General features: G+C 44.9%; 2 protein-coding genes across 8 annotated transcripts in view; both read right to left on the reverse strand.

Moving 5' to 3' along the window:
• The window catches only part of ANAPC4 (anaphase promoting complex subunit 4), a 55,437-nt gene extending 45,955 nt beyond the window's left edge, over nucleotides 1-9,482 (reverse strand). For 2 of the 4 annotated variants that reach the window (XM_058193378.1, XM_058193377.1), the window contains exons 1-5: nucleotides 9,093-9,209; nucleotides 6,832-6,948; nucleotides 4,804-4,909; nucleotides 2,933-3,065; nucleotides 762-836 (exon numbers count right to left, since the gene is read on the reverse strand). In XM_058193378.1, coding sequence (XP_058049361.1) covers nucleotides 762-836; nucleotides 2,933-3,065; nucleotides 4,804-4,909; nucleotides 6,832-6,948; nucleotides 9,093-9,098 — 437 coding nt within the window. In that variant the 5' untranslated portion in view covers nucleotides 9,099-9,209. Of the gene's footprint in view, nucleotides 1-761; nucleotides 837-2,932; nucleotides 3,066-4,788; nucleotides 4,910-6,831; nucleotides 6,949-9,092; nucleotides 9,210-9,375 lie in introns of those variants that run through there. The other 2 variants (XM_058193379.1, XM_058193380.1) reach the window with 2 other exon arrangements.
• Nucleotides 9,483-11,025: 1,543 nt separating this feature from the next.
• On the reverse strand, nucleotides 11,026-26,972 carry ZCCHC4 (zinc finger CCHC-type containing 4). 4 transcript variants are annotated; one of them, XM_058193527.1, is made up of 14 exons: nucleotides 26,825-26,972; nucleotides 23,315-23,433; nucleotides 22,255-22,337; nucleotides 21,502-21,777; nucleotides 21,094-21,207; nucleotides 18,851-18,923; nucleotides 18,411-18,561; nucleotides 17,797-17,900; nucleotides 17,556-17,606; nucleotides 16,550-16,671; nucleotides 16,213-16,288; nucleotides 15,746-15,797; nucleotides 14,605-14,749; nucleotides 11,026-12,440 (listed from the first exon to the last, which is right to left on the reverse strand). In XM_058193527.1, the coding sequence occupies exons 1-14, from the start codon at nucleotides 26,910-26,912 to the stop codon at nucleotides 12,335-12,337; spliced, it is 1,560 nt and encodes a 519-aa protein (XP_058049510.1). In that variant the 5' UTR covers nucleotides 26,913-26,972; the 3' UTR covers nucleotides 11,026-12,334. The 4 variants fall into 4 exon arrangements, with proteins under 4 accessions (XP_058049510.1, XP_058049511.1, XP_058049512.1 ...); XM_058193528.1 differs by having other exon boundaries at nucleotides 11,028-12,440; nucleotides 21,094-21,174; XM_058193529.1 differs by lacking the exon at nucleotides 17,556-17,606 and having other exon boundaries at nucleotides 11,028-12,440.
• Between the last annotated feature and the right edge of the window lie 742 nt (nucleotides 26,973-27,714).

Here is a 27,714-nt window from a genome sequence, read left to right on the forward strand (position 1 = left end):
ACTTCTGAGTAATCTTTGTGTAAAAAAAAAATCTAAAATCATAAAACAGCCAACAATCAGGCCACAAATTCAGGCATATGTTCAACGTCAGAAACTGCCTCCAGTTCTAAAAACGGCTTCATTCAACCATCAAAGGTTTCTGGAGGCCAGGCTCCCTACACACTTCCACAACTTCATTGCTTCCCCCTGTTGTGGTCTGCCAGCAGCCTGCGGAGCTGGCAACTGAGTCGGACAGCGATGAAGCTGAGGTGGGGCCAGGGCCATCGGGGAGTGATGTGCGGACTCCAGAGGCTGACAGTAGTGAGGCAGAGGAACAGGAGGAGCCTGTTCCTAATGCACGCATGAGAAGAGCTGCCAGAAGGCAAGAGCAGCTCAAGCAAAGAGGACAACTTGGGAGTAGAGCCAAGAGATGATTGGTCCCTCCCATAAGGCTTAAAAGACCAGCAATGGTATGTGGGCTTTGCCGGAAAACAATGTTGGTAGCTGCATCTTCTGCTTCGTCTACATCTTGCATTTATTTTTGTGACTTCTGAACGTTTGCCAAGAAAGGCCTTTGGCAGTTTGCCTAATTGGACCAAGGCTTGCGACAGGACTGAGGAATTTATGTTGGGAGGAATTTGTTTTAATTTAGTTGAACTATGCTGGGAATGAAGTAATTCTTAGCTGTTCGAATAAAGTTTGTTTGTTTTTTCACTGACTTGAGTTTCCTATTACCTACTTGGGCCTGGGTCACAACACCCCCCCCTGACAACACAACTTACTTCTTTGGCAAGGCAGGCAACTTAGGAAGGAGAAGACTGGACTCGTCTTCAGCGTTATAAAACGAAGTGAGAACACTGAAATGAAAGAACGATACTTGGATTCAATGCCTGGAAGATCCCGGTAAAACTGAAACTACGTTTCAGAACCTTATTCCCAAACACGGGTGCAAAAGTTACAAATGCTAGAACCACCCACTTTGAAGGCTGATTTCAAAATAATTACCGTACTTTTCAGAAGATAAGACACACTCCTCCCCCCAAAAGAGGGTGGAAATGTCGGTGCGTCTTAGACACCGAATACAGCCATTTTTGGCCTCCCAAAACCTCACCCTGCGTGTCCCATTTTTGCCAAAAACAGGCCCGTTTTTTGGAAAAACAGGATGCACGGAAGGTTTGGAAGGCCTGCAGAGTGCTTCTGGGGGCCGGGGAGGGCAAAAACCGAACATGTGAAGACCAAAAACTTTTTCTGTTTCCTTGTTTTCCTCTTCGAAATCTTGGTGTGTCTTATACTCTGGTGCATCTTATAGTCCGAAAAATACAGTAATAGAAACTTGGATCTAAATTATTATCGATATTCCAACTGAATTGTTATGATGACTCCCCTCTCCAGATGTCGACTCAGGGGAAGATGAACCAATTCCAGGTACGCCTGGAGGGGAGTTGGTCAATGGCTCCAAGAAGCCACCTGAGAGGTTTTGGCTGAAGCACAGCTGTAGCTGAGGCTCCAGGTGAGGAAAGGATGCAGCTGGAGCCCGGTCAGTGAAGAAGAGGAAGAGGAACTGCCTTCTGCCCTTGATCCAAGAACACGCAAGGCAGACAAAAGGCAGGAGCAGAGAAGGTCAGCCAGGTTACTCGCAAGGAGGCAGACTTGCCTTTCTTGATGGGCTGCAACGGAAGCTGGCTATTTAGCACAGCAGATTGATGGTGGGGGTGGAGGGGGGGAAGCTGGATAACAATGTGTCCGTTTCCTAGCTGTGTGTTTTCTGGTCACTGTGTGTTGTGATTCCTGCCTCGCTTTGGATTGTCCCCAGGCCTTGACTTTGGCTCGTGTCTTGCGAACACTGGACTTTTTCTTGCCTCATGAACCCTCTTGTGTTGTTGATTTAATTTTGCCTGTTTAGTTTCAAGTGTCTGGTGGACTCACCGGCCATCGCTCTGTGGACTGGCATCGCTCTGCTGGTGCCTGGACTTAATTGGGACAGTTCTGGGTTTTTAGGGACGGGAGTTGTAGGGGAATATTAATAAAACCAAGGGAGAAATGCTCCTGGTTCGGACTGGATCGGGCGATCCGGTAGCGATGGGGGAAGGTAGTTCGGAGAACCCATAGCAAAAATCCCTGCCCACCCCACACCCATGCCCACCCAATTGCCCAGTCCCCACTTGCCTACTTGGCAGCTTGCTGCTTCTTTCGGTCTCGCTCGCTATTCCAGCCTTGCTTCGGCTGCTGCAATCAATTGCATCAGCTAGCAACTCAATCTGCCTACCTGCAATCCATCTCATCGGTGAGCAACTCAATCTGCCTGCCTTGTCCCTTGAAATGGGTAAGTAACTTGGGTTTTCTTTGGGGGGGGGGAAGCTTTAAAAAAACAGTTAATTGGGTTTTTTTTTAGGAGTTTTATTTTTTTTTAGACATAGCAATTTAAAGTTAAGGAAGTTTTAAATTTAGCTGCTTTTATCTATAAATATAAATAAAATAAAATCATAAAATATTTGTGCAGCTTTCTGAGATTTGGTGTGTTTCTGTAGTGTTTCACTCTTAACTACACAAACACACAAAATCTGTATGTGGCATTTTATGTGTGTGTGTGTGTGTATGTGTGTGTGTCAGTTGTATTGTGTTGTGTTGTGTGTGTGTAAAGTGTAAAAGTTGGTTTTGAGCTATTTTGGGTGAAGTGCAGCTGCTTTTACATTGTGTGTGAGTCCGTTGTGTTGTGTTGTGTGTGTGTAAACTGTGAAAGTTGGTTTTTGGTACCTCTTATTGTTTTGTGTACTTTGTTTATTATTTTTATTATTTATTATTATTGGCCACGCCCACCCGGTCACCTGACCACCAAGCCACGCCCACCAATTAAGCCACGCCCACAGAACCGGTAGGGAAAATTTTTTAGATTGAATAAAACCTGAATAAAACCATTAAGCCATGATGGTTTAATCTTGAATTTCAACGCCACCTGTTTTCTTCTGTAACTTCCATCCAGTACATGAACGTCAGAGGAACGCTGACCGAAAAAGAATGCAAACTCTCCGGCTTTTCCACATCACACAGGATAACTTTCTTCGTATCCGCAAGTCCAAAAGCCAGAACTGCAAAAACAATTGGAGGTGAGGGTGGGAAATTAAAACATGCGGTGCGTAGAACAGGGGTCTCCAACCTTAGTAACTTTGAGGCTTGTGGACTTCAACTCCCAGAGTTCCTCAGTCAGCTTGTTGCGCCTCGCCCGCCCCCCTCTCTGCAGCCGGGCCCCTCCCATCTCCTGCTATCTCAGCCAGAGACTGATAATGAAGACAAGGGCCTGGCATGCCTCCAGCCCCCAGTCCTGGCACCATGCCTGGACAGACTGAGCAAATAAACTCCCCCCCCAGCATGTGAGCATGAGGAGCATGAAGCCAGTCACGAGCTAGAATTGCCGGCAGCTGGAGGGTGGACAGATCCACGCTTCCGGAGAATGGAGAGGCGACGTCAGCAAAAGGAAGGGAGGGGCAGGCCTGGATAAGTGCTGAGTCATGGAGCCACAGGGTCTGCTTTTTGGCATTCCTTGAGTCAAGCAAAGTCTCATCTGGTTGCTGAAGTCACACTTTGGATTCCTGCCTGCCCTGAGAACTCTGACAGGAATTTGGCAAAGATGCAGAGGCTTCGTGGCCACGCTGGATACAGACTTCCCAGACCCGGCCGTCAGAGGAGGAGTGGGACACGACACAGCTTCAACTCTGGGAGCTGAAGTCCACAAACCTTAAAGTTACTAAGGTTGGAGACCCCTGGCGTAGAAAACACTTCCTTTAAGATCTGGGATCAACCAGGACTAGAAACCAGAAGTAGGGAGGAGAAAAGAGGAGAAGGAAGGAAGGCCCATTCGCTAGTAAGATTTTTTACGGTATCGCTTTGAAAGGAGCCTCTGGTGGCTCAGACTGCTAAGACAGTCTGTTACTAACACAGCTGCTTGCAATTACTGCAGGTTCAAGTCCCACCAGGCCCAAGGTTGACTCAGCCTTCCATCCTTTATAAGGTAGATAAAATGAGGACACAGATTGTTGGGGGCAATAAAAGTTGACTTTGTATATCATATACAAATGGATGAAGACTATTGCTTGACATAGTGTAAGCCGCCCTGAGTCTTCGGAGAAGGGCGGGATATAAATGTAAATTTAAAAAAAAGAGAGACAAACCATTTGTGGATAATCATAAACGCTATGGCTAAAGATTCAATTGTTCGTAACCAACTTTTAGCAAATATCCCAGACAACACATCCAGTAAACAAGGCTACCAGAAAGATGTAATGAGGAAGAATAAAGGGACCTCGGAGGTCTTCTAGCCCATCCCCCTGCATAAGCAGGAGACCCTATACTTGACTTATTACTTGACTTATGTGCTTTCGAACTGCTAGGTTGGCAGAAGCTGGGACAAGGAACGGGAGCTCACCCCGTTACGCGGCGCTAGGGATTCGAACCGCTGAACTGCCGACCTATCGATCAACAAGCTCAGCGTCTTAGCCACTGAGCCATCGTGTCCCTTTTTATATAGTGTATAGTTCCATTGCACTATGCACCATTTTTTCCCCTTTCCTCCCTTCTTACTTTTCTATGCTTCTTTTCCTTTGCATTGTATACTTTCGATAAAACTAATAAAAAAGTTTTAACTCGAGACGATGGAAAACTGTAGCACGATGCAGGATATATATTTTTTTTTTCAAACACATAACGCTTTCACCTCTGACCACCTATATAAGAATTCTTCTACCTGCAGGGTTTTCTAGCTCTGGCGGGGAAATACAGACATCCGAAAAGTGAACCTTTAATATAAAGTTTTACTTTGTCAAACATTACTTTTGCCGTCTGGTCTCCAGGCGAGCGCCGATACTTCTTTGCCTGTGTTTTCATTTGGCGGCAAACTCCAAACTCGCTGAAAATTTGCCAGCCGGTGAAGCAATACCTAGAAAGAGATGGAGAGATGAAGTCACGTCCACCTTTAGAAGGAAGAAAAGCAAAGCCTTCTAAAACTCCGTATCCTCAAGGTGATTCCTACTGCCAATCACAGGGCGAGATCTCCCGTGGAATCCACAGCCTTGCCTGGTTCCTAAATCATCTGACGCGGCAAGCAAATCGGAAATGAATTTGCACAACCTCTTTCAATCATGAACCTCTGGAACAAGGTACGAAAGAGTCATCCAGATCAGAGATGGGGAACCAAACTACGGCCCTTGTGTGACTTGTGGACCTCAACTCCCAGAATTCCTGAGCCAGCAAGGGTGGGGAACCAGGCCCTTGTGTGACTTGTGGACTTCAACTCCTAGAATTCCCGAGCCAGCAAGGATGGGGAAACATGGCCCTTTGATGACTTTTGGACCTCAACTCCCAGAATTCTTGAGCCAGCAAGGGTGGGGAACCAGGCCCTTGTGTGACTTGTGGACTTCAACTCCCAGAATTCCTGAGCCAGCAAGGGTGGGGAACCAGGCCCTTGTGTGACTTGTGGACTTCAACTCCCAGAATTCCTGAGCCAGCAAGGGTGGGGAACCATGGCCCTTGTGTGACTTGTGGACTTCAACTCCCACAATTCCCGAGCCAGCAAGGGTGGGGAACCATGGCCCTTGTGTGACTTGTGGACTTCAACTCCCAGAATTCCCGAGCCAGCAAGGGTGGGGAACCAGGCCCTTGTGTGACTTGTGGACTTCAACTCCTAGAATTCCTGAGCCAGCAAGGATGGGAAACCATGGCCCTTTGATGACTTTTGGACCTCAACTCCCAGAATTCCCGAGCCAGCAAGGGTGGGGAACCAGGCACTTGTGTGACTTGTGGACTTCAACTCCCAGAATTCCTGAGCCAGCAAGGGTGGGGAACCAGGCCCTTGTGTGACTTATGGACTTCAACTCCTAGAATTCCCGAGCCAGCAAGGATGGGGAAACATGGCCCTTTGATGACTTTTGGACCTCAACTCCCAGAATTCTTGAGCCAGCAAGGGTGGGGAACCAGGCCCTTGTGTGACTTTTGGACCTCAACTCCCAGAATTCCCGAGCCAGCAAGGGTGGGGAACCAGGCACTTGTGTGACTTGTGGACTTCAACTCCCAGAATTCCTGAGCCAGCAAGGGTGGGGAACCATGGCCCTTGTGTGACTTGTGGACTTCAACTCCCACAATTCCCGAGCCAGCAAGGGTGGGGAACCATGGCCCTTGTGTGACTTGTGGACTTCAACTCCCACAATTCCTGAGCCAGCAAGGGTGGGGAACCAGGCCCTTGTGTGACTTGTGGACTTCAACTCCTAGAATTCCTGAGCCAGCAAGGATGGGAAACCATGGCCCTTTGATGACTTTTGGACCTCAACTCCCAGAATTCCCGAGCGAGCAAAGGTGGGGAACCAGGCCCTTGTGATGACTTGTGGACTCGTGGACTTTAACCAGGGGTGAAATCTACTTACCTTCCTTACCGATTCGGAAGTACATGCGCCGCGTGCGTCACATCTGCGCGCAGACCTTCTGCACATGACCAAAACCTTCTGCGTATGCGCAGAAGGTAAAAAACACATTACTTCCTAGTTAAAACCAGGAAGTAATGACACCCGGGCGGGTGAGCGGAGCGATCGCCGAACTACCAGCTGCAATCACTACCGGCTCGCGTGATCCGGTCCGATCCGGGAGCATTTCACCCTTGACTTCAACTCCAGAATTTCATGCTGGCTCAGGAATTCTGGGAGTTGAAGTCCACACGTCATCAAAGGGCCATGGTTCCCCACACCCTCTGACCCAGATCAAGTTTCCACAACTGCAAAGTCAACTCTTTGAGAAGATTGACAGTTGATCCCAAGTTTTTGTTTGAGTGCCCTACAACTCGTGCGCCCCACTCTCCATAGGACCACCTACCTCTCCCACTCTGTTTGCCAAGGCGATCAGATCCCTCTTAGGAGACCAAGCCATAAAAGTAACTTCTTGAGGAAGTTGCTTCTCTCCAACTTGCCTGAAAGCCGGCATGGTGTGTACCTGGAATCCAAAATATATAATATATAATATATCAGTACCTGGAATCCAAAATATATAAACCATGATGAGGATTAGCTCAGATTAATTGAATCTGTGTGACTGGAGAAACTTTGAACAGCAACTGATTGGAATTATTATTATTTTGGGGGGTCTTTTTTTTTTAAACCTTTATTAATATTTAAAATTCTAAAATACAAGTTAAAATACATCTATAAGAAAAATGCATCCGTCATAATTATACAATTCTACGTCATTCTGACAGTACACAGTTCTTAACTTTGTACATCTATTCCCACATATTGCTAATTAATCGACATATTTAAACACATTTTGTATCTTATTTTATTCTACGCATTCCTTATTTTTAATTTCTATCCATTGATACCAATTTTCCCAAGTTAAATGGTATTCCGAGTCTTCCTCATTATTTAATTCTAAAGTAAGTTTGTCCATTTCTGCACATTTGAAAATTTTCCAGATTATTGCACAGTCTGTTGGTATAGTGGATATTTTCCAGGCTTGCATGCGAGTCTGATTCTCGCTGCTGCGGTTATATGAATAATCAAATATTTAATCCTTTTAGGGTAATTTCCGTTAATAATCCCCAGAAGAAACAGTTCAGGTTTCAATTCTATATTACAGCGTGTGATTTCTTTTAGCCATTTTTGTATTTTAACCCAGAATTTTTTAACTTCTGGGCAAAAGTCACCATACATGGAAGTAGGTACCTTGTACTTGTTTGCATTTCCAGCAATTAGGTTTTAGGTTGGGTACATTTTTGCGAGTCTTGTGGGGGCAATATGCCACCGATAGAACATTTTATACTGGTTTTCTTTATATGTGACAGATTTTGTTAATGTGTAGTTTTTCTCCCAAATTTTTCCCCAATCTTCTAACTCAATGTTTTGGGTCTTTTAATGATCCTGTAATCCATTCCATCGGCGTGGAGTCAGGGCAACTGAATGGAGCCGTTTACTGGCCGGATGCCTTTCCTGTTGCCAGTGTGGAGTTTTGTTCAGCAGATATATTCTCATTGTGCCCAGAGAGTGAAATATCTGAGTGAACAAAACGCCAGAAGGCAACTAGCACAACAGCTGGGACAGAAGCTACACTTTGGTCTCCCCGATAATAAATCTTGCATAATCCTGCCACGGTCACCTCCTTTACACTCTAGTAAGAAAGAGATGGTGTATATGTGTCTCAAGAAAGGGTGAGTAAGATTGGTGGAATCATGCTGCAGGCATTCGTTCCGTTTAAGGCAATGCTTCCAGCTACTGATTTGAAAGCAATCCTTTTTTTTAAAAGAATAGAATAGAATATTTTATTGGCCAAGTGTGATTGGACACACAAGGAATTTGTCTTTGGTGCATAAGCTCTCGGTGTATATAAAAGAAAAGATACCTTCATCAAGAATCATAAGATACAAGACTTAATGATAGTCATAGGGTGCAAATAAGCAGTTAGGAAATGGTCAATATAAATCGTAAGGATACAGAGTGGAGTGGAGTGGAGTGGAGTGGAGTGGAGTGGAGTGGAGTGGAGTGGAGTGGAGTGGAGTGGAGTAGAGTAGAGTAGAGTAGAGTAGAGTAGAGTAGAGTAGAGTAGAATAGAATAGAATAGAATAGAATAGAATAGAATAGAATAGAATAGAATTTTTATTGGCCAAGTGTGATTGGACACACAAGGAATTTGTCTTTGGTGCATATGCTCTCAGTGTACATAAAAGAAAAGATACATTCATCAAGGATCATAAGGTACAAGACTTAATGATAGTCATAGGGTGCAAATAAGCAGGAAACAGTGTCAATATAAATCGTAAGGATACAGAATAGAATAGAATAGAATGAATTAGAGTAGAATGGAATGGAGTGGAGTGGAGTAGAGTAGAATAGAATAGAATAGAATTTTTTATTGGCCAATTGTGATTGGACACACAAGGAATTTCTCTTGGTGCATATGCTCTCAGTGTACATAAAAGATACCTTCATCAAGATACAATGCTTATTAATGATAGTCATAGGTTACAAATTTAACACTTAATGATACAACACTTAATGATAGTCATAGGGGACAAATAAGCAATCAGGAAACAATCAATATCAATATAAATCGTAAGGATACAAGCAACAAAATTACAGTCATACAGTCATAAGTGGGAGGAGATGGGCGATGGGAACGATGAGAAGAGGAGGAGGAGGAGGAAGAAGAGGAGAGGAAGAAGAGTTCAACGGTAGCTTTGTAAGGAGTGGGAGGAAAAGGAGGAGGAAGAAGAGGAAGAGGAGGAGAAGGAGGAGGAGGAGGAAGGTGGTAGCTGTGAAAGGGGCCAGAGGAGGAAGAGGAAGAGGAGGAAGGGGGGGGGGAGGAGGAAAGCGCCCCTCCCTTCCAAGGAGCCCCCTCCCCGTCCCGCGGCCCCCAACCGGCGCGCACCTGGCCGGCCGCCCGGGCTCCTCCTCCGCCTCCTCCTCCTGCTGCTGCCGGTGCTGCTGCCGGTCCCCGGCGCTGCTCCCCGGCCTCTGGGCGGCGTCGGAGGCTCCGGAGCGGAAGCGGCGTCGGCAACGAAGGCCCGGCTCTCCTTCCCCCGTCTGCCCTCCCCAGCGCTCGCCTCCTCTCCTCTGCCCCGAAGGCCCCGGGGGGAAGGTGGACGGGTGGGGGTCTCCTCCTTCTCTCGTCTTCTTTCCTCCTCTTCCTCTCCTCCTTTCCCCCCTTCTTTCTCCTTCCTCTCTTCTCCTTCCTCTCCTCCTCCTCCTCTTTCACCCCCTCTTCTCTTTCTCCTGTTCTTCCCTCCTCTTCCTCTCCTCCTTTCCACCCTTCTTTCTCCTTCCTCCTCCTCCTCCACCTCTTCTTCTTTCTCTCCTCCTCCTCCTCTTCTTCTTTCCTCCTCTTCCTCCTTCCCCCCTTCTCCTTCCTCCTCCTCCTCCTTTCTTTTCTCCTTCTCCTTTTCTTTTCCCCCATTCTTTCTCCTTCTTCCTTTTCTCCTCCCCTTCTTTCTCCTTCCTCTCTTCTCCTTCTCCTCTTCTTTCCTCCTTTTCCTCTCCTCTCCCCTTGTTTCTCCTTTTCCCTCCCCTCCTTGTCATCCTTTTCTTCTCCTCTTCCTCCTTCCTCTCTTCTTCTTCCTCTCCTCCTTCCCCCGTTTCTCCTTCCTCTCCACTTCCTCTTTTCCCTCTCCTCCTCCACCTCTTTTCTTTTCTTCTTCTCTTCTTCTTTCCTCCTCTTCCTCCCCTCCTTCTCCCCTTCCTCTCCTCTTCCTCTTTTATTCTTTCCTCCTCTCCCTCCTTCTCCTCCTCCCTCACCCCCTCTTCTCTTTCTCCTGTTCTTTTCTCCTCTTCCTCTCCTCTTCCCTTCTTTCTCCTTCTCCTTCACCTTTCCTTTTCTCCTCCTATTCTTTCATCCTCTTCTCCTCCTCCTTCACCCCCTTCTTTCTACTTCCTCTTCTCCTCTCCTTCTTTCCTCCTCTTCCTCTCCCTCCTTCTCCTCCTTCCTCCTCCTCCTGCCTCAAGCTTCTCCAACCACTGCCAGATCATGGAGCCCAGACCTGGAAAAGGTCGATCCACCATCCCAGGGACCATCCTCTGGCCCACAACACAGATAATGGAATCGTAGGGTCGGAAGGGACCTGGGAGGTCCTCTAGTCCTACCCCTTGCTCTATTACGAGAGACCCAATGCCATTCCGGATAAATGGCTGTCCGTTCTCTTCTTGAAAACCTCCAGGGATGAAGCTCCCACAACGAATGTCCCACTTTTGGGTGCCCTTCCTTGACTCTTCTCAGTATTTCTGGAAGAGCATCTTTTCAGACTCAAAAGCTTAGGCCTTTTGAATAAAATGGATCCGCCTGAAAAAGATCTCACCAGGTTCCAGTTTTTGGAGCTGGGCCCTTGCACGGAGCTGGCTGAACCGTTCCCTTCGGCCCACCTAGCAGGGAAACAGTTGCCCAAACATCCCATTTCCTGCATGGTCTTCAAAAGGCCTTTTTTGGGAGGAGGGGGTGTCACTTTCTACGTCCACAACCACAATAGAATAGAATAGAATAGAATAGAATAGAATAGAATAGAATAGAATAGAATAGAATAGAATAGAATTTTATTGGCCAAGTGTGATTGGACACACAAGGAATTTGTCTTGGTGCATATGCTCTCAGTGTGCATAAAAGAAAAGATACGTTCATCACGGTACATTTACAACACAATTAATAGTCAATATATCAATATAAATCATAAAGATTGCCAGCAAAAAGTTATAGTCATACAGTCATAAGTGGAAAGAGACTGGTGATGGGAACTATGAGAAGATTAATAGTAGTGCAGTCTTAGTAGTTAATTTGACAGTGTTGAGGGAATTATTTGTTTAGCAGAGCGATGGCCTTCGGGGAAAAAACTGTTCTTGTGTCTAGTTGTTCTGGTGTGCAGTGCTCTATAGCGTCGTTTTGAGGGTAGGAGTTGAAACAGTTTATGTCCAGGATGCGAGGGATCTGCAAATATTTTCACGGCCCTCTTCTTGATTCGTGCAGTATACAGGTCCTCCATGGAAGGCAGGTTGGTAGCCATTATTTTTTCTGCAGTTCTAATGATCCTCTGAAGTCTGTGTTTTTCTTGTTGGGTTGCAGAACCGAACCAGACAGTTATAGAGGTGCAAATGACAGACTCTTAGCACCAGACCAAGATAAGCAGGTCACGCAAAGCGAGTTCAAGTCAGTTTGCAAATTGCACATTTTTAACTCTGCAGAACACAGCTTGTTTTTAGGGGAAGCAGCAGCTAGGATGGGTTACCACTAGGTGGCAGCAAATAGACGCTAAAAAAAACCCCAATCTACTGGCGCCATCTGCTGGAGGAACCGGCCATGACACACAGCACTCTTCGCCACCTGCAACTTGGAAAAATTGGGCTGATTTTTTTCAAATACAGGTGGTCCTCAAGTTATGACCACAACGGAGCCCAATATTTATGGTGCTAAGTGAGATATTTCTGAAGTGGCTTTTGCCCCATTTTACGACCCAGCCTGCCACAGTTGTTAAGTGAATCATTGCAATTGTTAAGTGAGTAACGGTTGTTAAATGAACCTGGTTGACTTTGCTGGTCAGAAGGTCGCGAAAGGGGATCACGTGATCCCGGGGACACTGCAACCGTCGTAAATATGAGTCTGTTGCCAAGGGTTTCAATTTAGATCACGTGACCATGGGGAATGCTGCAACGGTCGTAAGTGTGAAAAACGGTCGTAAGTCACATTTTTCAGTGATGTAACTATGAACAGTCACTAAGTGAACTGTTATAAGTTGAGGATTACCTGTACGTGCCCAAAGACATATTTGACTCTTTTTTTAAATATAAACCTTTTCCGTTAATCCAATGATTTTTTTTTAATAATCAGTTTAATAACGGAACGTTTTATTCTAGGTTTTCTTTTTTCTTTTTCTTGCCATTTTGGCCTTTTTCCAACATGTTGTCTCCAGAAACACCCTCTTCAATTTCTTCTTTTTCGTGACCTTTTTGCTATCTCTGCAGAAGAAGGGAAGGGGAAGGAAAAAAACAACAACAACAATTGTGGCATGAAAGGATGAAAGAGCTGGGAAAACGGCATTACATAAATTAACCACGCTATGAAATTAGAAATCACTGGGACCATATGTACTTTCCAACAGGCAAAAATATCCACCTGAAACTCAAATCGCTTGGTTTACCCAAAATGTTAAGCCATAGTAGGTTGTTGTGCCTCGTCCTCCCTCCTCTCCTCAGCCGGGCCCCTCCCGTCTCCAACCAGGCCTTTTATCAGACTCCGAGTCTGATAATGAAGATGAACGGCCTGTCATGACTCCGGTCCCCGGCCCTGGCCCCATGCCTGGAGAGGATTCCAGGAGTGAAAGGACAAGTCCCATAAACCTCACTCATATACCATGTGTTCCTTTGGCTCAGCCTTCAGAGCAGGAAGCCAGCCAGGTACTGGAATTACTCGGCCCTACTCCCTCTGACCCCTCCCTTTCCCAGAAGCTGCCAGCAGATCCAGCTGAAGACAATTCAGTGTGGATGGACCCTCGCTTCCGGAGATCTGAGAGGCGACGCCAGCAGAAGGAGGGGTGGGGCAGGCCTGGATAAATGCTGAGTCATGGAGTCACCCCACAGTCTATATAAAGGACCTGCTTTTGGCATTCCAACCTTGAGTCAAGCAAAGTCTTCTCGAGTTTGCTGATATCGGACCCTATCGCTGAAGTCACAACTTGGACTCCTGCCTGCCCTGATAAACCTCGAAGGAACTTGGCAAGCTGCAGAGGCTTCGTTGCCAAGTTGGTCACGGACTTCCTTGACTCGTTCGTCGGAGTGGGGGGTGGGACACAACATCGGTTAAACCAGATGTAGTGATTTAATAAACCATAAGTTATACAATGAAGTCACGGGAGATAATTTTTGTAGCTCAAGGTTGAACTGCGGAGGGTCCTTGGCGCTCTCTGAGCTGGGTGGTTTTCTTGCAGACGTTTCATGACCAAACTAGGTAATACCATCAGTGCAAGAAGGGAGTGGGATTTGGTGCAGGTATCTAATGCAGCGTGTTGCACTCGTGGTGTTACGTAGTTTGGTCATGAAATGCCTGCAAGAAAAGAACCCAGCTCAGAGAGCACCAAGGAACCCACACTTGTCCTCCTCCTCCTTTTCCTCCTCTTCCTCTCTGCCAACTCCCCTGCCATCTAGCACTGAGGATGTTACCTAGTTGGGTCATGAAACGTCTGCAAGAAAACAACCAAGCTCAGAGAGCACCAAGGACCCCACAGTCCTCCTCCTCCTCCCTTTCCTCCCCCTCCCCCTCCTCCTCCTTTCTTCAAATCCCACCTCCTTCAGGAACTGATGATGTTACCTAGCTGGGTCATGAAACGTCTACATACAAGAAAACGAGCAAGCTCAGAGAGCACAAGGACCACCACCCCTCCTCCTCCTACTCCTTTTCTTCAAATCCCACCTCCTTTGGGCACTGATGATGTTACCTAGTTGGGTCATGAAACGTCTGCAAGAAAACAACCAAGCTCAGAGAGCACCAAGGACCCCACAGTCCTCCTCCTCCTCCCTTTCCTCCCCCTCCCCCTCCTCCTCCTTTCTTCAAATCCCACCTCCTTTGGGCACTGATGATGTTACCTAGTTGGGTCATGAAACGTCTACATACAAGAAAACGAGCAAGCTCAGAGAGCACAAGGACCACCACCCCTCCTCCTCCTACTCCTTTTCTTCAAATCCCACCTCCTTTGGGCACTGATGATGTTACCTAGTTGGGTCATGAAACGTCTACATACAAGAAAACGAGCAAGCTCAGAGAGCACAAGGACCACCACCCCTCCTCCTCCTACTCCTTTTCTTCAAATCCCACCTCCTTTGGGCACTGATGATGTTACCTAGTTGGGTCATGAAACGTCTGGAAGAAAACCACCCAGCTCAGAGAGCACCAAGGACCCCACAGTCCTCCTCCTCCTCCCTTTCCTCCCCCTCCCCCTTCTCCTCCTCCTTTCTGCAAATCCCACCTCCTTGGGCACTGATGATGTTACCTAATTTAGGTCATGAAACGTCTGGAAGAGAGCCACCAAGCTCCGAGAGCGCCAAGGACCCAACAAGGAAGCGCTCAAAACAACCGGTCTCATTTTGCCAGATCAGCAGGCCAATGAATTCCTACCAGCCAACTTACTGGTCAGTTCTGCCGATCCTTCGCCGATTTGGACACGTGGTGCGTTTGTGATCAGCTTCGCCACAAATAAAGCAGCCGGCATGAGTTTGTTCGCAAGGGTGAGTGGGAAGAGCACAGCGACCGCAGGTGCTACAGTGAACCCAGGCTGCCGAAGGAAGGAAGGATTCAGTCCTCATGAAAAGCAGCAATAAAAATGTTTGAATTGTTTTGTCCACCAGCTAAACCAACATGCTGGTGGGGCAAATTCTGGGAGCTGAAGCCCACAAGTCTTAAAATGGCAATGTTTGAAAAACGGGGGACTGCACTGCACGATGTTTTTAAAAAAACAACTTAGTAAGAATCTACAATAAAACGTACAATAAAATGTTTCATTAAAGCCCCAGACCCAAATATGAGAATCCCTGTCGCTGTTTCTGGACCCTTTGGAAGCCATAACTAACCGGCATCAAAAGGAGATCAAATTTCAAAATCCTAAGAAGATATCCAAGAAAATAGATAGATAGATGAGATAGATAGATAGATAGATTTAGATAGATATTTAGATAGATAGATAAATAGATATATTTAGATAGATAATTAGATTAGATAGATAGAGATAGATATAATTAGATAGATAAATAGATAGATAATTAGATTAGATAGATAGGTAGGTAGGTAGGTATGTATAGATAGATAGATAGATAGATAGACAGACAGACAGATAGATCTATACCTACCTACCTACCTACCTACCTATCTATCTAATCTAATTATTTATAATTGGAGAGAGAGAGAGAGATAATTAGATAATTAGATAGATATAGATAGGAAGATAGATAGGATATAGACAGACAGACAGACAGATAGATATAGATAGGTAATTAGATATAGATTAGAGATAGATAGATAGATAGATAGATAGATAGATAGATAGATAGATAGATAGATAGATAGATACCAATAGATAGATAGATTAGATAGATAAGTAGGTAGGTAGGTAGATATAGAGAAAGATATAGATAGGCAGGCAGGCAGGCAGGCAGACAGAGAGTCATGTTGCCACAAAGCGAAAACACTTAAAACTTTTTAACGGCCATTTGATCTTGAATTCTCCTGATCCCAAACTATAAAGATGTTGTTTTAAAAAAACACAACAACTTACATGGTTTTACACATTTTTTGCAAAGGTTACAATGAGTCCAACATCTGCCGTCCTATTGCAGGGGGAAAAAATACGTTCATTTTCATATAGATTAAAAGAACAAAAGTATCATTTACAATCAAATTGGCCCCCTCTGTGCCTCCGACTCAGAGCCATTGTCCAAGCCTTCCCCAGACTCCAGGACTTCCTCCCCAACCTCCTCACTGTCTGAATCTGCTGCCGGCTCTGCCGGCCGCTGGCGGGCCACAACTCCAAGCTATAACTTTGCCACAAAGTTCTCCTGGCTTCTTTCTAGTAAAATGAAACTAAGAGATCCATCCACCCGAAGACAACATGTTGTAGCCACGGTGTAGGAATTCCGCATCCTGATGCCTGAATTCTGCCTTGTCCCCACCCACTGAAGACAGGGCAACTAAATGAAGGAGCAACCAACCATCGCAAGAGAACTTCTCAAGGACAAGACTCACTTTTGAAGTACAGGAATTGCAGATGTCACAGTGCCGGTTCTCGGCGCTGACGTATCGCTGACAGACAGGGCAAAACCTGACCGAGAGAAACCAATGAGAAAGGATGCGACTAGTCCTGACTAAACAGAGGCTCGGTAAGCCAGGAGTCCCCCAACCTGTGGTCCGGTACCGGGCCGTGGCGTGCCAGAAACCGGTCCGCGCAAACAAGCGAAACTCCATCCACGGGAATGGTGCCCAAAAGGTTGGGGGGGCCACTGCGGTAAGCCACGTCAGTGGGTTTTGTGGGTAATTTTTTTTAAATAAATAAATAATTCGTTCTGTTGAACAGAGATTTTACCTGTATCCTTCTTCTGCGGGAAGAACTATTGAACCTGGTGAGAGGTTAGTAAAAATACGAACCGGGGACTGTTTGCGGCCTTTTTTCCCGTGCTTATATAGCGCGTGATTGTCATAATCAACCTAAAAAAATAATAAAAGCAGGAGTAGTTAACGAAAGGGAGGCTGAGAAATCTTCCAGCGTATTGGAGTGGAGTGCGGGGGATGTGGTGCGCCCCCCCCCCAGCCCGTTTTTGGGTCCAGAAGGCTGCAGAAAGGTTTGCTAAGCCCAAAACGGGGGAGGGGGGTTTCATGCGCAGGGGGAGCGGGGGGGGCATGTGTGCATGTGTGGGGGGCAAAGGGAATCGTGCGCATATGCGCAAGGGTGTGCACATTGCATTATGGGTGTCAGTAAGCACACACGCTGTTGTGTCTGCGCCCCCCGACCCAGGCCTCCTGCCAGAAAGTGACTTGGAAAGTGAGGGGGAAGGGCCATCAGGACTTACCTCGGGAGCACCGGCTTCCCTGGCTCAGCTCCAGGAGCCAGAGGCAGGCCAGGTGGAGGAGATAACGAGGCCTCCGTCCCCTGACTCTTTCCCCCCCAGGCCATGCCTTCAGACCCAGCTGATGGCAATCAGGCCTGGCTGGACCCTAGGTTTCATAGGCAGGAGAGGCGGGAGCAACAGAAGCAGGGGTGGGGCAGGCCTAGGAAGTGCTGAGTCATGGAGCCACACCCCACAGGATATAAAACCAGCGAGGGCTGCTGTGCCTCTTCGTAGCAGGCAAATCAACTGATTAACTAAGAGCTGAAGTACTGTTTGTTCCTGGGTGACTCATCAGCGTCGAGGGAGATAACAGAGACACTTGGCAGACGCTCACTAGTTTGCTGCCAGAGCTGATAGTGCCAGCTAATTAAGCCATCGCTTGGACGGAGGCGAAGGGGGACAGAACACACGCACTGTTGCGTGTGCACAAGCGCACTTTTGGCACACGAGAAAAGGGTCCTATCATGTGCACACCGCACTTACCAGAAATGTTTTGAAGCAGCCGCATCTTTCCCTTCCCTGACACCAACTTTTCTTGGGAGAAAATGTTATTATCATTTTTTAGAAAAAAATTAAAGGACGGATTCAATCGATGGTTCAGCACAAACCAAACTAAACCAAATTCATAATCAGAACTAGAGAGATTCCAGAAGTCATAAAGAAATTGGCATTCAAACGTGGACAAAAACGTTGTTTTTACAGATTTCGATAGAGGACTCTTTACCTGATAATCCAACATTGTGAAACTTGGAAAAAATTCAAGAATGCGTGGCTCAAAAAAATACGGAAATATCCAAAGGATAGGTAGCTCTTTGCTTGTAGAAGAACCTAACGAGGAAAAGAAGCGGGGAAAAGATCTACGTACTGTTCACAATATTTTTAAAAAAGAGATATGAAAAATATAAAACCACATACAAATAAAAAATAGGTATAAAATAGGTATAAAATAGATATAAAATAGATATAAATTTATGTAAATACAAATAAGATTCTGCCAGGAACAACACAGCAAATATGCTTTTTGCCTTTGCAAACAATTTAGGGCTAAAACGATCTATTTTTGCAAAAGAAACTTTGCAGCTCGCTGTGAACTGTGGCATGCTAGCTGAAAAACTTTAAATGAGTTTTCAGTAGAAGATAGCCATTAAGTGTGATCCTTTCCTATATCATGTCAAAACCCTAGCTAGTCACCTAAACTAGGTTAGAGTAGAGTAGAGTGTAGAAGGAAGGAGGAAGGGAAGGGAAGGGAAGGGAAGGAAATGAAAGAAAAGGAAAGGAAAGGAATTTTCTCAGTGGGTATTTTCTCAACCCTCGTTCTGGTTCCTCCGAAAGAGTTACCTGCCCCTCCTGCTGAGCTCCAGGTTGCCCTCAGTTTTTGGAAAGAAGTCGCCAGGGCCTCCACCAAGCCTCCAAACGGGGGATCGGCCACCACGACCACCTGCCCCCCTCCGTCTTCCTGCAGGAATTCCTCACACACCCGGGAGGCAGCCTGCAAGAGAGCCGAGTTCTCATGCACGGCATTAACGGATCCCTTGAATTCCGTTACCGACACGTAAATAGAAAACACATATTCGGTGTTTGCGTTCTATAGGTCTGTCTTGTGTTGTCATCGTAAAATTAATTTAAAAATTGGGATACAATTCCATCAGGGCAGGCATGTCCTGATAAGCGGAGTCGTGGGAAGGGGTCCGGGAACGGCCCGTCGCTCCTTGCACCAGCTTGGGGGGTGAGGGGGGGGGGCTGGGCTTGATAAAATGGGCGCAGAATTTGGCCCTTACCTCTCCGGCAAAGAAATAATGGTTGAACATGTTATAGTGACAAAATTCCTCCTCGGGATAGAACTGCGAATACCTGCAAAGGAATTGTTTCTAATTAGGTGTCCAAGTGAGATTTCAGCCGTCAAAATATAGGTGGACGATCAGTTGATTAAAAAGGTCTCTGTTGCTTTCGCCCTTGAAAAATTTCTCCTTTGGCATTGAGATGCTCAAATGTCTCCTAAAAGTCCATCCATCTGACTGACCTACCGACCTACCTACCTTCCTTCCCTCCCTCCTTCCTTATTTCCTTCTTTCCTTCCTATTTCTTTCTTTCAGTCCTATATCTTTCCTTCCTTCCTATTTCCTTCCTTCCTTCCTGTTTCCTTATTTCTTTCTTTCCTTCCTGTTTCTTTCTTTCCTTCCTTCCCCCCTTCCCCTCCTTCGTTTCCTTTCTTTTTTCTTTTTTCTCTTCCTCTCTCTCTTCCATCCTTCCCTTTCCCTTTTTTCCTCCCTCCTTTTCTTCTTTCCATTACTTTCCCCCATTCCACTTCCCCATCCTCCTTCCCTTTTCCTTTCTTCGTCTTCGCTTCCCCTCTCCCTCCCTCCCTTCCTTTTTCTTTCATTCCTTTCTTTCCTTCCTTCCTTCCTGTTTCCTTATTTCTTTCTTTCCTTCCTGTTTCTTTCCTTCCTTCCTTCCTTCCTCTCCTTCGTTTCCTTTCTTTTTTCTTTTTCTCTTCCCTCCTCTCTTCCATCCTTCCCTTTTCCTTTTTCCTCCCTCCTTTTCTTCTTTCCATTACTTTCCCCATTCCACTTCCCCATCCTCCTTCCCTTTTCCTTTCTTCTTCTTCCCCTCTCCCTCCCTCCTTCCTTTTCTTTCTTTCTTTCTTTCCTTCCTTCCTCTTTCCTTATTTCTTTCTTTCCTTCCTTCCTATTTCTTTCTTTCTTTCCTTCCTTCCTTCTCCCCTTCCCCTTCCGTCCTCTCTTTTCCCTTCCTTCCTTTTCTTTCTTTTTCTCTCTCCCTCTTTCCTTCCCTTTTCCTTCTTTTTCCTCCATACTTTTCTTCTTTCCTTTGCTCCCCCCCACCATTCTACTTCCCCTTCCTCCTTCCTTTTTCCTTTCTTCTCTTCTTCTTCTTCCTTCCCTCTCCTCCCTCCTTCCTTTTCTTTCATTCCTTTCTTTCCTTCCTTCCTTCCTGTTTCCTTATTTCTTTCTTTCCTTCCTGTTTCTTTCCTTCCTTCCTTCCTTCCTCTCCTTCGTTTCCTTTCTTTTTCTTTTTCTCTTCCCTCCTCTCTTCCATCCTTCCCTTTCCTTTTCCTCCCTCCTTTTCTTCTTTCCATTACTTTCCCCATTCCACTTCCCCATCCTCCTTCCTTTTCCTTTCTTCTTCTTCTTCCCTCTCCCTCCCTCCCTTCCTTTTCTTTCTTTCTTTCTTTCCTTCCTTCCTCTTTCCTTATTTCTTTCTTTCCTTCCTTCCTATTTCTTTCTTTCTTTCCTTCCTTCCTTCTCCCCTTCCCCTTCCGTCCTCTCTTTTCCCCTTCCCTTCCTTTTCTTTCTTTTTTCTCTCTCCCCTCTTTCCTTCCCTTTCCCTTCTTTTTTCCTCCATACTTTTCTTCTTTCCTTTGCTCCCCCCCCCACCATTCTACTTCCCCTTCCTCCTTCCCTTTTCCTTTCTTCTCTTCTTCTTCTTCCCTTCCTCTCTCCCTTCCTTCCTTCCTCTTCCTCTTCCATCAACTCATTCTGCTTCTCTATGTCAATGGAGATTCTCCATCATTCAGATCATGGGTGTCCCATAAGTGTTTTTTTTCAAAAGGCAACTGGATTGTCTTGGTTTTTTCCCCTTGAAAACACTGTCATCCAAGAAGCTACTTAATTAATTAATAATAATAATAATAATAATAATAATAATAATAATAATAATAATAATAATAATAATAATAATGATGATGATGTTTTAATTTGTATACCGCCCTTCTCCCGAAGGACTCAGGGCGGTGAACAGGCAAATAAAATACAAACAGAAACATACACCATAATTAAAACAACCCTTAAAAAACTGATTCAAATTTGCCAGAAATTTGTTCTGTTCTCCCCTTCTTCATCCCTTCGCCTCCTTCTCTATTTCCCCTTCCCCGTCTTTCCTCTCCTTCGTTTCCTCCTTCCTCTTCTCTTCCCCTCCCTTCCCTTCTTTCCTCTTTCTCTCCCTTTCCATCTTTCCTCCCTCCCTTCCACCTTTCTCCTTCTGCCCCTTTCCAGGAATTTCTTACCGGAAATCAATATCTAGCAAAAGACTCTTCATGGAGATCTTCCGTTTGGAGGAAGCTTCCAACTGGATCAGTTCGTGAAGCCTGAAATTGATCAAGGAGAACGTCAACCTAGAACTAAGGAGAAACTTCCTGACAGTGAGGACAATTAACCAGTGGAACGGCTTGCCACCAGAAGTTGTAGGTGCTCCATCATTGGAGGTTTTTAAGAAGAGATTGGATAACCATTTGCCTGAAATGGTATAAGGTTTCCTGTCTGAGCAGGGGGTTGGACTAGAAGACCTCCAAGGTCCCTTCCAACTCTTGTTATTCTGCATTCCGTAGCTTTGGCTCCGTGTTTTTTCAAGGGCAAAGGCTAAAAGGCCATTCGTAGGTTAAGGCCACCTATGGGGGAGAACGCTACGAACTCACCTTGGAGTGCCAACACAAAGCACCCTTCGGAAACCTTGTCCTATGAGAAGATCCAACAGGAAGAGGCAACTTCTATCGGTGAAGAGATACTGCGCGTTCGTCTTCTTGTTCTCCAGAGCACTGAGGAGTTGGCTAGGTCTTCTCAGCTGGGCCGCTGAGATATCAGAGAGTACTGGGTGGCCAGAGTGCCTTTCCCATTCAGGTATCAACAGGAGCTGTTGACATTCTTGACAAAACTTCCTTTTCGGTGGCGGTAGAGCGATGAACTCCTTGTACCTTATAGCAGAAAAGCCACTGGTATGAGGGCATCGCCTTGAAGTTCCCGCCCTTTAATTGAAGTGCCCACCCACTTAGATTTCAAACTTTGGGGGGCAGTGGCCTTTCTTCTGTTTATGGTACAATGGTAGCTCTTCCCTTCGTCCTTCCCAAAATATCTGCTTCCAACAGGAAAATGTAGAGTAGTGGCCAAAATTGTGGAAACTTTTTGGAAAAAGGTATTTTGGAGGTTTGATAATTCTATTCTATTCTATTCTATCCTTACGATTTATATTGATATTGATATTGTTTCCTGATTGCTTATTTGTACCCTATGACTATCATTAAGTGTTGTACCTCACGGTTCTTGACGAATGTATATTTTCTCTTTATGTACACTGAGAACAAATGCACCAAGAAAAATTCCTTGTGTGTCCAATCACATTTGGCCAATAAAGAATTCTATTCTGTTCTATTCATTTCAACCCCAAACGATACCTTTTTACATTGTCGGAATGAGTTTTAGAGGGCCGATGACTCCGGTTGTATTTTTCCTGTGCTGACAGACGAGCTTCTGATATCTGAGGAACATGTACAGGGAAAAAAGAAAAAGAAAGATTACAGTAGTTTTCAAGATTTCCGCCAAATGCGAGTGCAATTTTTTTTTTCTCTTTCTGAATTTCTGGTTCAGAAAGAAAAAAATATTTCTAACTCAAGGCTTTGTATATGTATGTGTATATTCCCCCCCCCCTCCTTTATTTTGGAACAACTGATAGATACTTCAGAAAACTATTGTTTTGTTTTTAAATCCTGGAGCCAGGGGTGAAATCCAGCAGGTTCTGACAGGTTCTGGAGAACCGGTAGCGGAAATTTTGAGCAGTTCAGAGAACCGGCAAATGCCACCTCTGGCTGGCCCCAGAGTGGGGTGGGAATGGGGATTTTGCAGTATCCTTCCCCCAGGAGTGGGGAGGAAATGAAGATTTTGCAATATCCTTCCCCCAGGAGTGGTGTGGGAATGGGGATTTTGCAGTATCCTTCCCCCAGGAGTGGTGTGGGAATGGGGATTTTGCAGTATCCTTCCCCCAGGAGTGGGGAGGAAATGGAGATTTTGCAATATCTTTCCCTGGAGTGGGGTGGGTATGGAGATTTTGCAGTATCCTTCCCCTGCCACGCCCACAAGTCATGCCCACTAAGCCACACCACGCCTACCAAGCCCACGGAACCGGTAGTAAAAAAAAATTGGATTTCACCACTGCCGGGAGCATACATTGAAATATGCCCCAAAACGTACTTTTTGTCTTCTCTCTCCTACCTTCTGTTTTCTATCTTCTGCCGGAATTACCAGCAATTTACAGATTTATTTATTTTTTAAATCCCATTACCATCCAAGATTTTGAAATCTGCACATTCCAAAAAAAACCAAAAAAAAACCAACCCAGCAATTTTAAGTGTACGAGAATAATTTCTCCACTGCAAGACACATAAAAAAACAGAAGACGATCATCCCTTGGAAAGTAAAGGAAGAGTAATTCTGTTAAAACGTCTCGCTTTGACTTACCTTTTCATCTTCCCACTGAAAAAAATGACAGTCTTTCCTTTCCCGACACGCCGAACAAGCGTAAAATCTTCTTCCTTCTCTTTTCCCTGAAAGAATTCTTGCAAACAAAAGAGTAGGACCTAACAAAGAAAATAATAATAATAATAATAATAATAATAATAATAATAATAATAATAATAATAATAATAATAATCAGAAATGGAGATGTGGGAAAGACACAATAAAAACGACTGCATTTTGTCAGACTAGGAATTTGTTTATTGCTCAGCTGGGATATTTGGAATTCCCAATAACATGGTTTTGAAAGGAATAAGGAAAAAGGAACCACTAAAATTAGCTCCTGTTTCAGTCAGTGCTTTGAAAAGGCATTTGAGGACATGCCGAACCACGAATGGAAGTCCTCGACTTACAACAGTCTGTTTAGTGACCGTTCAAAATTACAACGCCACCGGAAAAAGGGACTTACAACCGTTTCTCACACTTATGACCCACCGAAGCATCCCCACAGTCGTGTGATTTATATCGGAAGCTTGACCACTGACTCGTATTTATGACGGTTAAAGTGTCCCGGGGTTAATGTTGGAGGTGTGATTGTGATGACGCTACATATTTTCATATTTGGTGGACTTGCAAGAAAATTAAGGTCTTTTGGATAAGAATTTGGTGGATTATTCAAAATGTACTGAAGAAGAAGATAAAGTTCCTGCCACAATTTTTCCTTTTGGGAATTATAACGGATTGTACAGGGACTGAGACTAAACTGATTCTGAATTTAATAACAGCAGCAAGACTGTTGATTGGACAATACTGGAAGAAAGAAGAGATACCTACAATAGAAGAATGGATACTGAAAGTCATTAATTTGGCTGAGATGGCTAAAATCTCAGCTTTTTTAAAAGACAATACGCAGGAAAGATATTTAATTGAATGGAAAAAATGGATTGATTATCTACAAACAGATATCAGATTAAGAAATATCAGATTGCCTTTGAATAATTAGAAAGTTATTTTATGTAATGGGAGGGGTTGGGAGATGAAAAGCTTTGGATGTGGTTATTTGGATTGGAAGGAAAATTTTATTCTATGTTTGGTTTATGTATAACAATACCTTGTGATTGACCGGGAAGCCGGGGAAGGAAGAGAGGGAGGAAGGGGGGTTTTTTAGGAGGGAGGGGGGAAAAAAGGGAAAAAATGTTTTTGTTTTTTTTAAAACTCTTTCAATTAAAAAAAAAAAAAAAGTGTCCTGGGGTTACGTGATCCCCTTTTGCGACCAAGAAGAGCTTGGAGTGCCATCTGTCAGAAATGGCATAGGGTGTCCTGCTTAGGCGGGGGTGGGGGGTTGGACTAGATGATCTATAAGGTCCCATCCGATTCTGTTAATCTGTCATCTGACCTTCGGACAAGCAAAGTCAACGGGAAAACCAAATTCACTTAACGACTAAGGTACTAACTTAACAGCCGCAGTGATTTACTTAACAACGGTGGCAAGAAAAGTCGTACAAAACCCATTTAACGAATGTCTCCTTTAGCAACATACATTTTGGGCTCAATTGTGGTCGTAAGTTGAGGAATACCTGTATGGCTTTCCCGTAGACAACCTGAGGGATATACGGATGAGAAGAACAGCTCAGAGAAACAGGCTTGAAAAGAAGGTAACAATTAAGATGGGTTGCAATTAGTGTGAATTGTAATCCAGGGAGTCCTCGATTTACGACCACAGCTGAATCTTCTGTCACTAAGCGAGACATTTGTTAAGTGAGCTTTGCCCCATTTTACGGCCTTCCTTGCCACGTTTATTAAGCCAATCCCCCTGCAGGTGTTAAATTAGTAAGGGGAAAGGGGCCGGATAGCTCAGGCTGGTAAAGCCTGTTATTAAGAACACAAAGCCTGCAATTACTGCAGGTTCGAGCCCGGCCCAAGGTTGACTCAGCCTTCCATCCTTTATAAGGTAGGTAAAATGAGGACCCAGATTGTTGGGGGGGCAATAAGTTGACTTTGTAAAAATATACAAATAGAATGAGACTATTGCCTTATACACTGTAAGCCGCCCTGAGTCTTCGGAGAAAAACCGGGTTGTTAAGTGAACCCAGCTTCCCCCTTGACTTTGAAGGGCGGCAAAAGGTCGACCACATAACCCGGGGAACGCTGCAACGGTCATAAACATGAGTCAGTTGCCAAGCGTCCAAATATAAATCACGTGACCCGCGGGGATGCTGACACGGTCGTTAAGTGTGAAAAATGGGTCCTACGTCCCGTTTTTTTTTTCCCCAGCGCCGTTGTAACGTCGGTCACTAAAGGAGGTGTTGCCTGTAGACAAATAAGAGAAACTTATGCAGTTATCGCAGTTAATTTGGAAGGACATTCCCGCGCGGTGAGTTTTTAAATAAGGCATCAAATAAAAAGAAATACAAGAAAAAGAGGAAACAGAATATTATTTAGTATGGGAGAGATGGTATATACCAGGGGTCTCCAACCTTGGTCCCTTTAAGACTTGTGGACTTCGACTCCCAGAGTCCCTCAGCCAGCAAAGCCCACAAGTGTTAAAGTCTTAAAGGGACCAAGGTTGGAGACCCCTGGTATAAATGGTTGGAGGAAAAGTGGGAGGAGAAGTGCAAGGAAAGTTTAAATAAGGGATAAAATAGGAGTAGAAATAGAAGAACAAGTCGGAAGAAGCAGGAATTGTGGAAAGGAAATTGGGTACACGTGTATATCTAAGGATATATGTAAATAAAATAATTAGAATAATATAATATATTATAGTGAGATATATATATATATATATATATATATATATATATATTTATTTGTTTTCTGGGGTTTTCGCGGGTGTTTGTATGTAGGTCTTTGGTTATTCGGGTTTTCTCCCGCGTAAAATTGGAAGTGTCTTGGCGACGTTTCGACGAAGTCTCATGCGTCATCTTCAGGCTTCAGCTTCGTGCTTCGGGGAAAAAATGTGTGACTGCAGCTGTTTCTTCCTTTTTAACTGCTAGTGGGGGTTAAAAGCAGTAAAAAATGAAGAAACAGTAGCAATCACACATTGCTCCCAGAAGCACGAAGCTGAAGCCTGAAGATGACGAATGAGACTTCGTCGAAACGTCGCAGAGACACTACTAATTTTACGCGGGAGAAAACCCGAATAACCAAAGACCTACACACACACACACACACATATAAGAAATATATGTATAAAAGATACATTAGGATAAGAGAGAGAAAATGTATAAGTATTGATATTGGAAAGAAGAAAGTGTCAATATTTCTTTTTTGGGTTCTTTTGTCTTTTTTTTTAAAAAAAATGTTTAATAAACATTATTTTAAAAAATAAAGAAATAAAAAAGAAATGTGGGTGAGCAAGCAAAACACACACACACACGCACACGCACGGAGTGCAAACTCTCCACCTTGAAGCAATTGGGGTGCATTTCCAGCTGTCTCCTGCCTACCTCGCAGGGTTGTTGTGTAAGGGGGGCGGGGCAAAAACAGGCAACCTGCCCAGACCTATTAACTCACCATGCGGGCACTCGGGGGGCGCCGGGGCTCCGCGGGAATCGCGTTCGAACACCACCGTCACCCCGTCCGCCGGCGAGGCTGCCTCCATCTCGGCTCGCCGGCCTCGAAGAACGGCCCTTCCGCTTCCCTGCCTCGCGAGGGCCCCTAACAGGAAGTTCTCTTCCCTCTTCCTAGCTCTAGAAAAATCGCCCGTTGGCTTCTCGCAACCGCGCCGCCCCGCCTCTTCCGGTTTCCTTCGGAATCCCTAGACTTTTAAAATGTAGAGAAGACGCTTCCGTTTTGGAAAGCGGAAAGGAACGGTGGCGGGACGCGCAGTCCAGAAACGGCTGCATAATTTAGCTCAAGGCGTTAATCTTGATTTTTTTCAACGGAAAAAGACACTTTTTTTAAAATAAAAAAAAATCTCTCAATATCCTGCTGGTGGTTAAGGAAACGGCAGTGGCTATTTTATAGGCTCGTCAGATCAATGAACTTCAATCTTAGCAACTTTGCAGCTGTCTTGGACTTCAACCCCCAGAATTCCCCTAGGCTAGCTGGCTGGGGGATTCTGGGAGTTGAAATCCAGGCCTCCTTAAAAAAAAAAAAGGTTACTAAGATTGAGCAAGTTAAGAGGGAGTTTTTAGAATAGAATAGAATAGAATAGAATAGAATAGAATAGAATAGAATAGAATAGAATAGAATAGAATTTATTGGCCAAGTGTGATTGGACACACAAGGAATTTGTCTTTGGTGCATATGCTCTCAGTGTACATAAAAGGAATAGAATAGAATAGAATAGAATAGAATAGAATAGAATAGAATAGAATAGAATAGAATAGAATAGAATTTATTGGCCAAGTGTGATTGGACACATAAGGAATTTGTCTTGGTGCAAATGCTCTCAGTGTACA

This window comes from Ahaetulla prasina, chromosome 8 (genome assembly GCF_028640845.1).
Source record: "Ahaetulla prasina isolate Xishuangbanna chromosome 8, ASM2864084v1, whole genome shotgun sequence".
Lineage (NCBI taxonomy): Eukaryota > Metazoa > Chordata > Lepidosauria > Squamata > Colubridae > Ahaetulla > Ahaetulla prasina.

Bases quoted from the DNA above. Each gene is read 5' to 3' on its own strand.
- ZCCHC4 (XM_058193527.1), bottom strand. From the start codon at position 26,912: ATGGAGGCAGCCTCGCCGGCGGACGGGGTGACGGTGGTGTTCGAACGC. The intron at 16,289-16,549 runs GTAAAATCTCTG...TCTCTCGGTCAG, and splicing joins CCCGCAGAAGAAGGATACAG to GTTTTGCCCTGTCTGTCAGC. The intron at 12,441-14,604 runs GTAAGTTGGCTG...CTTCTTCTGCAG, and splicing joins AGGATCGGCAGAACTGACCA to AGATAGCAAAAAGGTCACGA.